The sequence below is a fragment of the Impatiens glandulifera genome, unplaced genomic scaffold (genome assembly GCF_907164915.1).
Source record: "Impatiens glandulifera unplaced genomic scaffold, dImpGla2.1, whole genome shotgun sequence".
Lineage (NCBI taxonomy): Eukaryota > Viridiplantae > Streptophyta > Magnoliopsida > Ericales > Balsaminaceae > Impatiens > Impatiens glandulifera.
Window position 1 is genome coordinate 27,873 of NW_025919667.1, and position 17,857 is coordinate 45,729.

General features: G+C 33.3%; 1 protein-coding gene and 3 non-coding genes across 4 annotated transcripts; all 4 read right to left on the bottom strand.

Annotated features, from left to right (window-relative positions):
- Positions 1 to 4,614: 4,614 nt before the first annotated feature.
- Positions 4,615 to 4,733, bottom strand: LOC124918328. Its single transcript, XR_007097369.1, has one exon. It is a non-coding gene; the product is annotated as a U5 spliceosomal RNA (small nuclear RNA).
- A 6,798-nt stretch (positions 4,734 to 11,531) lies between these two features.
- LOC124918330 lies at positions 11,532 to 11,650 on the bottom strand. Its single transcript, XR_007097370.1, has one exon. It is a non-coding gene; the product is annotated as a U5 spliceosomal RNA (small nuclear RNA).
- Positions 11,651 to 14,268: 2,618 nt separating this feature from the next.
- LOC124918325 (protein-ribulosamine 3-kinase, chloroplastic-like) lies at positions 14,269 to 17,620 on the bottom strand. Its single transcript, XM_047458512.1, has 9 exons — positions 17,314 to 17,620; positions 17,086 to 17,236; positions 16,920 to 17,010; positions 16,773 to 16,847; positions 15,588 to 15,676; positions 15,377 to 15,495; positions 15,151 to 15,291; positions 14,631 to 14,707; positions 14,269 to 14,553 (listed from the first exon to the last, which is right to left on the bottom strand). The coding sequence occupies exons 1-9, from the start codon at positions 17,408 to 17,410 to the stop codon at positions 14,407 to 14,409; spliced, it is 987 nt and encodes a 328-aa protein (XP_047314468.1). The 5' UTR covers positions 17,411 to 17,620; the 3' UTR covers positions 14,269 to 14,406.
- Positions 17,490 to 17,607, bottom strand: LOC124918326. The gene has a single exon (XR_007097367.1). It is a non-coding gene; the product is annotated as a U5 spliceosomal RNA (small nuclear RNA).
- Positions 17,621 to 17,857: the final 237 nt, after the last annotated feature.

Sequence of the window (17,857 nt, forward strand, 5' to 3'; positions counted from 1 at the left end):
TTACAAGCACAAATGCCATTATATTTTTTGCCCTTTTCAATTTTGGTAGCTACATATATAATAAACAGAACTCCTTCAAAGGTTTTAAATTGGGAATGTTCATTTTTTCTTCTATATAGACAAAAATCAGATTACTCTAGTCTGAAAATTTTTGGTTGTCTTTGTTATATACAAAACAATACACCACACAAAAACAAATTTGAACTAGAGGAAGGAAATGTATCTTTCTTGGTTATTCTTTAGGTCAAAAGGGATATAGAGTTTTTGATGTTTCAAATGAAACAATAATTGTATCTAGGGACATTATTTTTCATGAAAACATTTTTCTATATCACACTCAGAAAAGTATACCAAAGAAGAAGAAAAATCTAAGTAAAGAAGACTATTTTTCTTATTCAAATTCAACTTTTTCTACAGATACTGATTAATATCCTATTATTAATGACATTGACGCATCACATACTTCTGAAACTGAAACTGCAGAAATACACACAAATCCATTCACACAAATCCATTTCAAAATACATCACATTTACAAACTTAAACTATAGAAATACATAGAAATTCATTTCAAAACACATCACATTTATAAACTGAACAAAGTAAAGGAACTAGGGAGAAGAAAACTCCTACCTAGTTAAATGATTATATTGTCAATGCAAATAATGCACAAAACAATTGCAGTGGAATATCATACACATCAAAAACCTTTCCACATGTATCAAATTGTGTAAATGATGAATACCTAGAATTTCTAAGAAATATTTCAACTATTAAAGAACCACAATCATTTAAAAAAAAGCATCTAAAATAAAACATTGGAAAAATGCTATGAATGATGAACTTACTGCTTTAAAAAATAATAATACATGGGATTTAGTCCCACTTCCAAATGGAAAGAAAGTTATTGGTTGCAGGTGGGTTTACAAAACAAAGTTGAATCTGAATGGAACAATGGCAAAATACAAAACGAGGCTGGTTGCAAAGGGTTACAACAAAAAGAGTGGAATTGATTTTCATTAAAGCTTCTCTCCCTTTTCCAAAATTGTTATGGTAAGACTATTTATTATTACTTTAACTTCAGCTAACAACTGGTTTTTACAGCAGTTCGACGTAAACAACGCAATCCTACATGGAAATCTTGAAGAAGGTGTATATATGCATCTTCCTGAAGGATTCACTGAAGGAACAACAAACCAGGTTTTTCGTCTCACTAAAAGTTTTTTTATGATTTAAAATAAGCCTCAAGACAATAGAATCTTCAATTTTCTAATCGTTTACTTGAATATGATTTTATACAGTCTGTTAACGATAATTGTCTTTTCAAACTAATAACATAAAATTGTTTTATTGCATTATTAGTTTATGTTGATGACATATTAATTACAGAAGATAGTATAAAAATAATTCAAGATGTTAAATATTTTCTTAATCAAAAGTTTTCAATTAAAGATTTAGGAACTACAAAATATTTTTTTGGTCTTGAATTAAAACAAATTTGCGATGGTTTATATGTAAATCAACACAAATATGTTCTCGATATTTTGGCTGACATAGGCTTAACTGGTTGTAAACCAACAGATGTTCGTATGTCAAAAGGGATTAAATTTAACGATCAAAATAGTACTACTATGTCAGAACTAGAAAAATTCAGAAGATTAGTTGGACGACTAATATATTTGAATTTTTATCGTCCTAATATTGGCTTTAGCGTACAACAGTTAAACCAGTACATGCAGAAACCACTTTTAATACATTGGGAGGCTGCACTTCAGGTTGTTCTGCACTTCAGGTTGTTCGATACTTGAAATCCTTCACGGGGTTTGTTTTACTCTTGTGCTTCTAATGGGTTACTTGAGAGTTTTTCAGATGCCGATTGGGAAACCTGCTCCGATAGTCAACGATCTGTTACAGGATATTGTGTTAAATACGAAGATGCTTTGATTTCCTGGAAAACAAAGAAACAAAATACTATGTCTAGATCTTCTGCTGAAGCTGAATATCGAAGCATGGCTACTACAGTTTGTGAACTCAAATGGCTAACATATTAGTTAGGAGACTTTCATATTCCTGTTCAGCTACCAATTCCTTTAAGATGTGACAATCAAGTTGCAATTCATATTGCCGAAAATCTTGTCTTTCACGAAAGAACGAAGCATTTGGATATCGACTATCACCTTGTTCACGACAACTTCAAACAATGATTTATTTTACCACGACACGTCTATTCTAAATCACAAGAGGCTAACATTTTTACAAAACCTTTGGATCGTGGACTATTTTATAATCTTCGAGACAAGATGAATTTAAAGATGTTCATCTTGAGGAAGGGATGTAAGAATGTAGAATTAATTAGATGTATTCAAAGATAAAGGGCTTAGTTGTACTGATGAGTTTATGAAGGACTAAATTTGTAATTTAACCTATATAAAGGGGTTTATGACCTTTGTAATTAATAATGATTTTTTCTAACTCTACTATTCGTTTTCTCTATTGTTTTGTTTTCTAAACATTAAATGCGATTTCACAATCCAATATTAGCTGCTACTGTTATATTATTTCAGATTTTATACTTAGCTTCATCTTCTCACATTTTATTATTGAATGAAATATCCTTAAGAGGTGAAACTTTGTTATCATCCTCAATGAATTTGAAAATCTTTTAATAATTAAGTCCGTAGATGATCATGGAAATGACTGATGCCTCTGAAGAAGACATGACTGTCATTGCTGATCAAGAAGAAAAGACCCCTCGAGGGAGATGAATTCTTTCACTAATATCACGATTCAAATATATTAGTGAAATTAAGAACAAATTTAGTGCAAAACTTATTGATTCGAAATCAACTAACAATGTTTTTTCAGGAAAAATAAAAAATGAGTCTCCTCCTTAGTCTCTGTATATTTAAGAAATATTTTATGCAGATAAAGTCTAGAATGCGACATAATCTCATTCTATTATGGAAATAAATTTTACAAGAGTGGTGAATATCGTAAATGGTCAGATTGCAAGAAAACAAAAAGGGGAAGGAGTTTTTGGGAAAATGGATTTTCAATGGCTTCAAATTGAAATTATTCGTCGTCTCATTTGTCTGCACACGTGTCTGAAGAACATGAAAAATCAATATCCTATGTAATATTTACATTCTCAATCTTGTTTTTGTTAAATTATTCTAGTTTCTAATAACTTCTAATAACCATTGTGAAACAAAATTGTTAAAGGATCGAAAGATGACATTGTTAGATTTAGTCTCAACCTTAAAAGATATAATTAGTATTAAGAGTTTGGTAGAAACAATAGCGATGGGAGAAGAAAGATATAACGAGAATTACAAGAGGGCCTCGAAAAAAGAAACTAGATCTCCCAGATAAAATAACATGTTTTTCTTCTCTCACGCCTGCCCAAATTCTCGACTTTCTAAGTGGATCAGATATCCATAAGAGAAAGGGTGTGCGGAATAATGGTATATTCTGTTAAGTTGTTTGGCCTCTTTTGCTTGCACCATGGTGGCACTCAGAGCAGCTGAAATCATGTTATACCAAAACAGAATCTCTAGTCTTTCTAGTTCCGGGGTTGCAAAATTCTCGAGAAAAAATGGATTAGTAAAAGCAATGCAATATTTTGAATCAATTCAGGAAGTCTTGAACAAGGTTTCGTCGGATCTAGCCTTCTAGAGGCTGCTGCTCCGGAGGAGACGCAAACAGTGCGTGAGAACCATGATTCCATGAGCATGTTATGTATTGTGGTCAAATCTGCTAATTTGTTTCATTTTTAGGATATAATCATAGCCATGGCTTATTTATGGGTTTTCCTTTTTTCCCTTCTGAAAATGGAACCATACATACAATAACAAGCTGGGTCAAGTATAACCGGATCGCCATTTTTATCATAAAACTCGACCCAGTCCGACATCCATATATTTATCTGTGGAGTATTATAATACAGACATGTGTAACAGTCTTAAACTGAAAATTGAGTTCTCAAATGATTGCTTTAAAGGAAAAATTAATGAAGTGAGGCTCATGACATTGGAATAATGTGGAGAAAAGTAAATGAATATATTATACTCAATCGGCATATCTTCCACTTCTTAGCCGTTCTACTTTGGGGAATGATCAAACATGCCTATACAAACTTGGTGATATTTTGGATGTTGGGTTACCTGATTGCCTCTAGACGAACCGAATTCAATGATGATATATGATCCACCTGTTGGAAGCGGTCCAATTGAGAAAGAACAAAACACTATTGAATTTCTCTGAATAACAGAATTAAGACAAGTTTTTTAGCCTTGATCACCTTAAATGGCTTTGGTACTCTTGGGAGATTTGGTGTCATACATTTGATTCAGACCTAGAGCTTCCGGCCCCTTCAAACATAGAAGGACCAATGCTCCTGTTATTAATTTAGCATCATCAATGGAGAAATCTCATAATATGAAATTGTGGGGTTCAGAAAGTTTTGTTTACCTGTTGGTCTTAAGAAAGAAAGAACCGGAATCTGTATCGCAGCGATTCGCTAGTTTTCAAGTTCTCTTTCAACAGCAATTGTGATGGAGAAGACTACTAAATTATACTGAAAGAAGACAAAAATAATTTAGACTGAAATTTTAGGGCTACCAATTGATGATAACCCTCCAAAAATAAGGCGTATGCTGTTATTAGTTGCGTGCACACGGTATTCTTTAGTAAAAGGCGAAAGAATAGTTCGCTTTGTGCACACAACACAGCTGCGTGATTTGACCTAAAGCAATAGCAGCTATTACATAGAGAGATCTCCTATAGGATAGTTGGTACTCCTCCGATGTGGGAAATATGAAAAAACATTGGGGGTAACTTCTCTTTCTCTTTCTCTTTCTCTTTCTCTTTCTCTTTCTCTTTCTCTTTCTCTTTCTCTTTCTCTTTCAATTAATACACATTTTGTAATAAGTTTTTATATTAAGTCATAAAAAGTACACATTGAGATCTCTTAGATTGAAATCACAATATTTTATTATTCAATAAATACTTAAATATATTGTTACAAAACAAAAGCTAAATAATTCATCTTTGTTAATTATAAAAAAAAAAATGACCCAATTGGATCATGATTTGTTTAAACAAAGCAAAATATAAATAATCATTGAATGGTAATTCAAATGGAAAGAACATTTTTATTTTAAAAAATTACACATTAATTCAAATAAGTTATAACTGTGAAATATTAATGTGTACTTAACCTCCTCCACCAATAATAAATTATGCTGGTAAAAAATTCCGAATAATAGTTACTTAGTCAAAACAATTAATTAAATGAACTCCTAAATTTGAAGGATTAATAAATGTACACTCTTAGTCAAATAGCATCACTTTTCTTCACGAAATATGACCAAATCAGTTTTGTGGGATAAATAAATTTAATGGATAATAATTGACACAAATTTAACCAAAATACATTAAAGACATTATTTTTTTTTATATGAAACAAATTATCAATGGTCAAGGCCGGATAAGGGAAGCTTGGATAAAAATTACCTTTAAATATAATATAATATTATTAATATTTTCAATATAATAAGTTTAATAAAAAAATAAAAATAATTATTTTTTACTATGACTCAAACTTTGACGCAACATTTTGGTTCATTCAGTTAAAACCATTATTTTGTAAGTGTTTAAAACGTCTGCATCTGAAATTAGGCGCTATTTTTAGATTTTTAAGCAAATAATATAAAATATAAATCATTTAAAAATTTTTGAAATAAGGTAAATTAAATTAAATCAGAGAATTTATTAAAAAAAGTTTGTGACAATTAAGAGTTGTCACTTAATTTTTGGCGTGTAAAATAATAACATTTTCGGAAAAAATATTTTTTTAGGTGTTCAGTGCTCGAAGTTTTTATAGTTAGGACACAAAAACATAAATTAAATGTTAAAAATTGAGCGTAAATGAAATAAAAAAAAATCTATCTGTGTTAAAAATATAATTATAACGGTTTTCAATTTTTATCTTATTAAAATGTTACAAGGCATTATTAATGTATAAATCTAAATAAATAAAACTAGAAATAAAACAACACAAACATAGTTTAAAGGGCGATGAGCTAGTTTGAGGTCATGGGTCGGAGGCGGATCTAGTTTGCGTACTTCATCTTAAACCTCTAACCTTTGTAAAACTTGCTATCAGTTTTTGTGGATTTTTTGGGTTGTCATAATCTAAATAAATAAAACTAGAAATAAAACAACACAAACATAATTTAAAGGCCGATGAGCTAGTTTGAGGTCATGGGTCGGAGGCGGGTCTAGTTCGCGTACTTCATCTTAAACCTCTAGCCGCTGTAAAACATGCTATCGTTTTTTCAATTTTAAAATTTTAATTTGAATATTATCAATATAAAGTTAATGTAATCAATTTAATTCAGTCAACTTTTTTAAGACTTTTATAACCATGTTAGTAGTGAATCTCAATAAATAATTTAAAATTTTAAAAATTAAACAGTAAATAAAATCTACCAAACTCAAATGTATGAAATTATAATTTATAAATGAAATAAAAATAAAAATGAGAGTTTATAGTGGGTCTTATATCTTCATAAGAAATATTTCTCAAACACCTAGATAACACTCAAACAACACCACACTGACATGAAAAATGAAAATTTTGGACAAAAGTTTAAAAACTAAAAATTGTGAATCGTTGTCATAGTTGATTTCAGTCGTTTTACTTTTTGGGTGTCCTCATTTCTTTGTCTTGAGTAATCTATTTAGAGTGGTTTCAATATCTTGTTTTCACAATAAATTTGACTTTTCCCACTTGTGGAAATAAATTGAGAATTAATGATGCAAAATTTAACAATTAACAAGCACCACTAGTTTCTCATATTTTCTTTCAATATTTATTATTTTATTTATTTCCTTTAAAAATCCTAAAAACACAAATAAACAAATAAGCATGTATATGATTTCAGAAAAATAATTTAATAGACTCGTGACTATTTTAAATATATAAACTGTGGAGCGAAATGAGTGTTTACAGAATGTCCATCTTGGACAAAGTTTGGTTGAAATATTTGGGTTTTAGTGAAATGCATGTTTAAGTTTGAATAATAGGTACTTCATTTAAATATTTCCAATTTATGATTTTCACAGACTTGTTTTATTAATGAAATTAAAAGATAGAGGGATAAATCGGGTGGTAGCCATGTTCATAATATTTACAACTTAATGCTCCTATGACGTATGTTGGAGGATTTGTATTGCAACGCCTATCCATTTGGTTAATTTAGAAACTTGAAAAGATATCGAGGGAACAACTACAATACCGTGAACTCCTCGAGTTGCAATGGCATGATGTTCGCCAAGAATATAGGTTGTTGGATCCTTATTTCTGACGTACTTGGTCATATGTGGTAATTTTAGTCTATGAGTCACCATAACCCTCTTAGCTACCTTTAATCCAAATTTCCAGCGCTCAACTCCGTGTGTTGACTTCCCTTTAGTTAGGGCATCAATTTGTGCTTTCATTTCGATTTGAGAAGTCCTGAGTTGCGCTAGTTTGTCGCTCTGACTAGCTGGATGTACTAGTGGAACTAGGAAGAGTAATGGCGATATAGCTTGTGCTCCAATAAGTGAAGAGGTTTTCGTCTCTAGAGCTTGTTCATTTTTTGCACCTGTATTTCATCAATTATAGGTTCTTTCTTTATTGGTTCTTTAACCACGATTTTCTTTCCCTCTTAGATATGTTGTAGCCTTAATATCTCAAGTGCGACTTGTCGAGTTTCCTCATCGTCCGAGGCGTACCATGATTATAGTAGTATCTCATCTTTAGGTTCATGTGGCATACAAGTGAACGATACATTGGGCTTAAGTCAGTTAGTGTCGAGTTTCCTCATCGTCCGAGGCGTACCATGATTATAGTAGTATCTCATCTTTAGGTTCATGTGGCATACAAGTGAACGATACATTGGGCTTAAGTCAGTTAGTGGGTCTGCTAGTGGTCCCCAACAGAGGATTTATTTTGCTAGGGGCTGAGTGAGTAACTACTTCATGTAGTCAAGTAACATGGACATATTCTCGTTAAGGTCCTATAACTAGCTTCAAGAGATAATGTCTAAAGTAGTTTTCCCTTCGTTCTTCATTCTATGTAGCATAGTGGGTAAAGCATTTTACGATGTTGGTTTTGTATCAAATATTTTTCAAATGAAGCATCTGGTGGTGGGAACTCGTGTATGGCATGTGGTGGTAAAATGTTATGTCTATTAAATCAACAAGAATAGTGAGTTCAAAACAAGTAATGGGGACAAACAATGTCACCCTTATACACGTATGTGTCCTAATTGTAATCGACATCTAATTTATGATTCGTTTGAATTTAAATAAGAGTGTTGTATTTCATTGTGAGATAAACATTAATAACATGTACCCCTCTTTTCTCACTTTACAATTCACACAAAAAGGAAAAATAACATAAGAACCGACAATATAAATTAAGTCTAAGTCCTTCATTGTTTGTCTACTCCTTCATTTCTCATTTTAGCCTACCTCTGTGTAGTTTTATTCGTGATGTTTGTCGGGTCATTAGTTTTCTTGAGTGTACTTGCTTACCTCATAGATATTGTTTGAATCTCCTAGTCTATGTGGCTAACGATCTAGTATTTGTGTAACAAAGACTAAAAGATAATAACTCATTAGGTTAGGCATTTTTATTTCCCTTTTTATTTTCAAACAAATGTTAGAATGTATATCTCATCTATATGCATATATGTAGTTAATATATATAGTAGACACATAATATACTCTCCATCGTAGTTATGTTGCTCGGACACAAAAAATCAACGAGTCTAGTTAAAAGTTTTCAAGGATGTCGTGTCTATGGTTTTTTTTTGGGGGGGGGGAACGACTTAGCGTCATTTCATTAAAAATTCCCAAAAACGGTAAAAAACCACGAGTTTAAGAGATCATTCTATACAGGCCTAAAATGATTTTGAAGTCGTGACATTCTGAATAAAATCTAAAAAGCTAAAAATGTAAATGAATTATCTGTTTACAATGCTTTCAATTCTAGTGAGTTTAAAAACGGTAAATTACAGTTCCTGCAGATATTTCAGTTCTGCTCCGTGCTTGGAATTCTTCTCCACGTTCCCGCGAGGGCACTGCAATCCGATACAATATCTTTCCATAACTCGTCAATGCTCCTGCGAGTTCTGTCATATACCATTGCATTCCGTTCTTGCTAAATGTTATACACCACTGCTCCAAAACCGCACTTGAACACGCTTGTTGCAAATCTATTTCCCTTGGCTTTGAGTAGTGCTGCTTCTTTGATTTTATTCCATTTGCTCGGGAAACTGATCAGCTCCAGGCTTTTATAGAATCTGTCCCAAAGCTCCGAAGCAATACAGCAACTCCCGAATAGGTGATCTATGGTTTCTTTATTTCCTATGCATAGAAGACAGCTCGCGTCCGGGATGCTCATATATACTTACTGATACGATCACGAGTGTTGAGTCTTTCCCAGAAGGCGAGCCATAGAATGAACTGGTGTCGAGGGATAATCTTCGTTGACCATACAAGAGGAGCCCATTCTACTTTCTGCGCTTTTTCCCGGATTATCTCCCATATTTTCTTCAATACCAACTTCCCATTGTCCTCAGCTTTCCATTCATGAATATCTGGTCTGTCGTGTAGTTATATGTTACTTATATGATCAAGTATCCTCTTTCATTCTGGAATTCTTCTCAAGAGCAAGTTCCAATTCCCGTCTTTGATGTCTCTGATTTTCGCTTTTGCGCAGTCCCTTCTAATACGAGTATTTTGAAACTCCTCCTTGTCGATGATAGACTGGTTTTCAAACCAAGGGTGGTGCCAGAATAGAGTGTCTTTCCCGTCCCCTAATCGGATGTCATAAAGATCTGCAATATCGCTTCTTAGTTTAAGAATCTTTTTCAGAGACCAGCTCATACCTTCGTGAATTTTGTAGGTCCAGATGCTGGTTTCGTGTTTCATAAACATCGCATGCACTCATTTGATCCATAGTGACTCCTAATTGCGCTCTAGAGCCCACAGATGCTTGAAGGTTAAAGCCTTGTTCCACTCGATACAGTTCTTCAAGTCGATGTCTCCCTCGTCCTTCGGTTTGCAGAGAGCGGTCCATTTGACTTTCTTTCCTCCTCATCCACTACTACCCCAGATAAAGTTTCTCATCAGCGTGTCGAGTTCCTTCATTACCTTCTTCGGAATGACCATTTTATGTGCCCAATAGCCAACTATGCCCATAACCACGGTTTTGATAAGTTCGATCCTCCCTGCATAAGAAAGTTTTTTCACTTCCCAGCCAGATATCGTGTTTTTTACCTTTTCAATCAGCGACTTACAGTGTGAGATCTCGATCTGCTTCGCAGTTAACGGAATTCCTAAGTATCTTATGGGAAAGTTGTCTTCCTTGATGCCCATGATGTTGAAGATGTCCTTCTTTGTTTTGTCCTTCACGCCTCCATAAAATGTCACACTTTTACTTTCATTAATAGTTAAACCTGTTACCTCAGAAAAGAACGTTAGTGCAGCCCTAATAGTTTTAATGGAATCAACGTCTGCGTGCGCTAAAATGAACAAATCGTCGGCAAAGCATAAATGTGTTACCTCCTCTACCTCACAGAATGGGTGAAAGATGTATGGACGATTCTTTCGGAACATCGCGAAGATGCTCTCAAAGATCTCCATGATAGCTACGAAAAGGTAAGAAGAGAGGGGGTTCCCTTGCCTTACCCCGTTTTCACCCTTGAAATAGCCTCTATGGACTCCATTGACGCTAACAACAAAGCATGATGATGAAACGCATTGCATAATCCAATCGATAAAAATCATAGGAAAAGCAGAAACAACCAGAAAGTCTCGAATGGCTTCCCATCTAACAGAGTCAAAAGCTTTCTTGATATCTATTTTGAAAGCCACTCTCAGGGATATTTTCTTTTTCCCGTAGCCTTTTAATAGGCTCTGCATGAGAAGAATATTATGAGAGATTGTCCTATAGGGGATGAATGCAGATTGATTAAGATTTATTATTTTTCCTATTACATTTTTAAAACGTTTAGAAATAATTTTTGAAATTATTTTATAAATCACATTGCAGCAGGAAATTGGTCTGAAATCTTGTACTTTCTCAGGTACCGCAGTTTTGGGGATCAAGGTTAGGACCGCTGTATTCCATTGCTTTAACATCTTCCTGTTTTTGAAAAACTCCAAAACCCCATCAGTAACATCTTTACCCACAACCGACCAATTATCTTTGAAGAACTGTGCATTAAACCCATCAGGACCCGGGCTTTTATTCCCATCAATACTAAACAGAGTTTCTTTAACCTCAACCTTCGTGACCACCCTTATCAACTCACGACTATCTTCTGCAGGGATTTTCCTATGAATAATTTGATACAAGGTATTCAGGTGACTTTGATGCTGCTTTCTTGTACCCATAAGCTGCTTATAGAAATCGATAGCCAGATCTTGGAATAGTTCTTGTACCCAGACAAAAATAATTTAAACTGAATCTTTAGGGCTACCAATTGATGATAACCCTCCAAAAATAAGGCGTATGCTGTTATTAGTTGCGTGCACACGGTATTCTTTAGTAAAAGGCGAAAGAATAGTTTGCTTTGTGCACACAACACAGCTGCGTGATTTGACCTAAAGCAATAGCAGCTATTACATAGAGAGATCTCCTATAGGATAGTTGGTACTCCTCCGATGTGGGATATTTACAAAGAAATGACTACACGTTTTTTTAGGTAACTTTCTCTTTCTCACTCACCTCTCCATAATAATCCATAATTATCAATTACTATATATTTTGTTTTTATAATAATGTTTTAATACTTAATTTTTTTTTCTATAATTTTAAAAGTTAATTCACCTACAATTCTTACTTTCAACTTAGAACTTTTATTTTAGAATCCTTTAATTTTTAGATAATGTTATGTCAAATCCATTCAATAAAATATAACAGTTAAAATGGCCAAATTTAAAATTATAACAAAAAAAATGACTAATTAGTTTACAATTTATTTAATAATATTTTTTCAAATAAATATGTACATATGTGCATGAATAATATGAAAAATATCAAATAAAGTAAGAGTTTTATCAATTTGTACCAGAAAAATATAAAATTAATCCATAAAGATGTGGATATTGATTTGTGGTACAAGAGGCTCAACCACGTCATTGAGAAGGGACTTCAATCTCTCGATAATAAACAATTCAGTCCTAGTTTGCAAGTAACGTCTTTAAAACTTGTGATGTTTTCTTAGCTGGAAAAACACACAAAGTTGCATTTCATACACTCTTTCGCATAGAAAATCAAGTGTTCTTGATTTAATTCAAACTGATGCTTGTTCTTTGCAAGAAAATTTTCTCGATGGAGCATATTATTTTATAACATTTACTGATGATCACTCTAGAATGGATCGACTTTGAAGAAATTATCTTCGGTTGTAAAGAATTGTTCCATCTGAGTTGCATTAAGGTTGGTTGCACACATGTACATAGAGAGGTGAAACAACTTGATGTGAAAACTATTTTTCTTTATGGTGAATTGAAAGAAGATATTTATATGGAGCAATCTGAGGGATTCAAAGTTAGAGGTAATGAACAACTTGTTTGTAAATTGAAAAATAGTTTGTATTTACTTAAACAAACTATGAGGTAGTGGGTACAAGAAATTTGACTCGTTTATAATTAGTCATGGATATAGCAAGGCTACATCAGATTATTATGTGTTTATTAAAAAGTATTCAAATGACGATTTCATCATCATGTTGTTGTATGTCGACAACATGCTGATCATTGGTCGTGATGTTGCCAAGATTAACAAACTGAAAACAAAGTTGAGCAAGTATTTTACCATGAAAGATTTAAGGTCAGCGAAGAAAATATTTGGAATGAAGATCTCGCGTGACAGGAAAAATGGGAAGTTGTGGATATCTCAAACTGTTATACATTGAGAAGGTTTTAAGTGGTTTAACATTAGTAAAGAGAAAACAATCAACTCTCCACGAGTCACTTCAAACTTTCTACAAACAATGTCCAACAAATGAGAAAAAGAAGTGGAATGAGGAATGTTCCATACACATCTATAGTTGGGAGTTGTTATATCCACTACGGTGACAGAGTATATCCCAATCACTAAGGGTGATAAAGAAGCGTTGAAGATGAGAAGTTTTTTAGAAAAACTGGAGTTGCGACAAAAAAAAATACACATTGTACAATGATGGCCAAAGCGTTATCCATCTATCTAAAAATTTCACATTTCATTCGAGATCCAAACATATTGAAATGATTATCACTGGATTCGAGATGTGCTCGAGACGAAACAATTGAACTTAGATAAAGTTCATATCAGTGAAAACTGATCTGATATGATGACCAAACCTTTTTCAAAAGAGAAACTTGAATTTTTCTGCAAAAAACGGCCTATTTAAGCCCACCATATGAGCCAGAGGGGAGTTTGTTGGGTGTTCGACCCATTGGGCTTTGACTAATAATATAATATATATTATGTAATAGGCAGCAAGGTTGTCTAGTTAGATACATAAACTATCAAAAAAGAGAATAAACAAAAGTAGAGTTAGATATTTAGAGTTTTATGCAAGACGATCGAACAGTCCAACAGTGTTGGTTTTAGCTCAAATTAGAGGTGTGGTGAATCCTCGCAGAATTCTCTACAATTTAATTAGTCTAAATCTTTGTTTGGACTTTTCTCAAATATTTATTTGAGTATTCCACTTCAGTAGATTTTTTTTGTCATTGTTTTTGTGAAAACTTTGTAATAGAATACCTCTAAGGTGCTAGATAAGACTTAAATATAAGTCACTAATGTATTTCAAGAGGCCTACATGTCCATAGTTTTATCCTTTTAAGATTCTTCATCTTCACGCTAAAAATTAATTTGTCTCTTTATACTTGATTTTAAAGTTTGCTATTGAGTTTAGTTCTCGCGATTTTTATTAAGTGGTTTTCCTGATGGTACGTCACCTTCTCAAATACACATATTAATGAAATTGATTTGATCCTTTCTATACTTTATTTTATGAGGATTGATAGGGAGCACGATTTTGGGGAGCAACTCATACAGCGAAAGTGATATCGCTGTTATACAAAAGTGACCTCGTTCCTTTTGTATAACAACGAGATCACTTTCGTATAACAACGATATCACTTTCGCTGTACGAGTCGCCCCTCAAAGTCGTGCTCCCAATCATTTTTCTTGTTTTATATATGAATTCACAATAGCTGTTAACCTAATAATAATCTAAAAATGTGATTACAACTTACTCAAGAAAACAACCTTAAACTTCTTTGTTCCATAAAAAATAATAAAATCCAACCAACAAGGCAAAACGGTTGATTCTTTCTTTTGGGGTTTTGGGTTTGCTAAGCTTCCAGCATTCCCAAGTAATCTTGGATTATGGACATGGCCGATGAACGGTAACCAGACCCGAACAAGTTGTAATGATTCAAATAATGATATAGCATGTACAGATCCATCCTTTGATCAAATCCTGGTTGTTTAGGCATCACCTACAATCCACAGTCAAAAAAGCTAAAATATACGAAATTTGAATGAAGAGAATATATTTGAGCCAAATGACGAATACCTCAAAGTACGCACGGTAGAAATCTCCTCCAAATCCAGCACACCATGACATCCCAAATTCAGCCTCATTGTGACCATCTAAATATGAAGAAAAAGAAGAAGAAAAATCTTAACATCTTTAGAAAAAATCTTGGAACATCCTAAGAAAATAATGTAATAAAGAATGATAAAAATGGAAGAGAACCAATAAATAAGCCCTTAAATTATTTCCAAATTTTGAATCCACCCCCAAGTTTCATAATTTTTAGGTTCAAGGTTTACTCGCGGATGAAGTTCCATTACAAACTTCCATTTTAATCAAAGTGATTTTTGGGGGATTGAACTTGAGACACTTGGTTCTGATTAAGGTCCATCAAGTTTCGAAATAACCCTTATATTTCAACATCATATGTCTGAATAACCGTTATGAAAATCAATCATATGGTCAAATCTGCTGATTTGTTTATTTTTTAAGATTGAATCATAGCCATGGCTTATTTATGGGTTTTCCTTTTTTCCTTCTGAAAATGGACCATACATACAATAACAAGCCGGGTCAAGTATAACCGGATCGCCATTTTTATCAGAGCTGATATTCCCACTCCATAAGTCTCCATGTAACAAGCATGGTTCTATCATGGTGTTCTCAAAGAGACAACCCATCTTCTTTATCAACCTGTGTCCTAATCCACAATCCATCCAACTGAAAACATTTCAATCAACCATATGCAATAAGGTTTGTTGAAATAACTTATTTATAAATCTAACCTCTTTCGTAAATAACAGAATCGCCATATTGGTCTCGTGCTAACTTCAGTTGGTAACCCAATCTCTGTTTTCCATAAAACTCAACCCAATCCAACATCCATGTATTTATCTGTGGAGTACTATAATACAGTTTTTTTTAAAGAGAGGAAAAAAATACTTAAAAGAGAGATATGATCAAAAGAAAAGCTGAAAATTTGCAATCACAAACAACCTGCCAATAGTATTGTTGACATCAAAACCAAAACCTTTTCTAGATTTGCCAGCTTTGTGCATTTCAGCCAGTCTTCTCCCCAAAATGGACTGAAGAGCAAAGACAATTAGTAAATTAACCATTTTTTTCCTTTCAAAGGGATGTAACAATTTCATTATCCCAAATTTACGCCAAGGTAACATATTTATAGCACAACATCCCACCGATACTATGATAGAGTAGTTCAAGTGGTAACAGAATTGAATGGAAGAGTTTGAGGTTCAGCGGCTTAATTGAAGTGAGAGTCCTGATGGTGAGATATTGTGTACTGTGTTAGTTTCCTCAAGAAAGAAATAATCACTAACATGACCCCACTTCAATCAAAGACTTGAAAAGTATCGAACTTGATACCTCAAACCTTTTAATTTCAAAATTCTTACAACTTACTCGAAGTCCATATATTTCTGGTTAAAGTTTTTTTTTTCTTGAACAAGGTAAAACACAGTATCTCACTAGTACTGCAATGACCTATGGTAACTCAAATCATAGCAGTCTTAAACTCAAAGTTGAAATCTCAAATTCAATTATTATCACTTCAAAGACACATTAAATGAATTGATCGTCATGATTTGGGATAATGTGGAGAAATATTTATTCGAAGGGCATATGCTACATTTCAATATGGTATTTTCAGGGATAATCGAACTTGAGACTTTATCTTTTCAAGTTCTAATATTTTTACTAATTCAACTACATGGGAATGATCAAACATTTCTAGTGTAAACCTTTTTTTTTTCCTGAGATATTTTTTTGTAGAGGCTATCACAACATCCAACCGATACTGAGATAGGGTAGTTCAAGTGGTAACAATATTGAATTGAAGAGTTTGCGGTTCAGCAGCTTGGTTGAAGTGAGAGTTGTAGTGATGAGATATTGTGTACTTGTGTTAGTTTCCTCAAGCATGACCCACTTCAATCAAACTTGAGAGTTGAGACCTCAACCTTTTAATTTCAAAATTCTTACAACTTACTTGAAGGCCAAATATTTCACTAACACTGCCATAACATATGTAATGCATCAAAGCATATATCCTCCATGTCAATGGTATTTTCAGTTTTAATTGAACTTGAGACTTCATCCTTACAAGTTGAGGAATGATCAAACATGTTTATAAAAACTTGGTGATATATTGGATATTGGGTTTACCTGATTGCCTCTAGACGAACCGAATTCAATGAATTCCATGATGATATATGATCCACCTGTTGGAAGCGGTCCAATCTGAGAAAGAACAGAACACTTTTGAATTTCTCTGAATAACAGAATTAAGAAAACTTTGTGAGCCTTGATCACCTTAAATGGCTTTGGTACTCTAATGGATTTGGTCTCATACATTTGATTCAGACCTAAAGCTTCCCCTTCAAACATAGAAGGACCAATGCTCCTGTTATTAATAATAGCATCATCAATGGAGAAATCTCGTAATATGAAATTGTGGGATTTAGATAGTCTTGTTTACCTGTTGGTCTTAACAAAGAAAGAACCGGAATCTGTATCGTAGCGGTTCGCAAGATTGATGCATCCACCGCCTACAGAGCTAATACTTCTAATTTCTGTTGCATTTCCTTCTGATAGAATCCATTCGCGAATTGGGTCATCACTCATTGCTGCTAATTTTCGAAACAGAATAAGCTCAAAATAAAATAGATAAGATAAAAGAAGAACATTTCAATGGATAAATGCTAACCGGCAATTATTTTGGATCTGTTCATTGTGAGTCGCCGACTACGAGTTGAAACGGAGAGACGGATGCCGACGGGAAAGCATAACGGCTGCGCAGCCATTTTAACAATTGAATGGATAAAATCACGTGGCGTGTTCTTATGGTTTCAAAAAAGAAAAAATGATTAGACTAAAATTTTAGGGCTATCAATTGATGATAACCCTCCAAAAATAAGCGTATGCTGTTATAAGTTGCGTGCACACGGTATTCTTTAGTAAAAGGCGAAAGAATAATTCGCTTTGTGCACACAACACAGCTGCGTGAACTTATCTGAGCAGTAGTAGCTATATTATATAGAGAGATCTCCTATAGGAGAGTTGGTACTCCTCCGATGTGGGATATATGCAAAGAAATTAGTACACACTTGGAATAATTTCTCTTTCAATTAATACACGTTTTGTAATATGCAGTATAGTACTGAGGTCATGGTATAAATATGTATACAGTAAAATTATTAATTGTTTGGTTGAGTAATTTTATAACTACAGTATTTTATGAGGTATAATTT

Coding starts and splice junctions, on each gene's coding strand:
- LOC124918325 (XM_047458512.1), bottom strand. CDS start 17,410: ATGGCTGCGCAGCCGTTATGCTTTCCCGTCGGCATCCGTCTCTCCGTT. Junction 15,677..16,772: donor GTTCGTCTAGAGGCAATCAG/GTAAACCCAATA, acceptor TTTGCTCTTCAG/TCCATTTTGGGGAGAAGACT. Junction 14,554..14,630: donor TCTACCGTGCGTACTTTGAG/GTATTCGTCATT, acceptor TGTGGATTGTAG/GTGATGCCTAAACAACCAGG.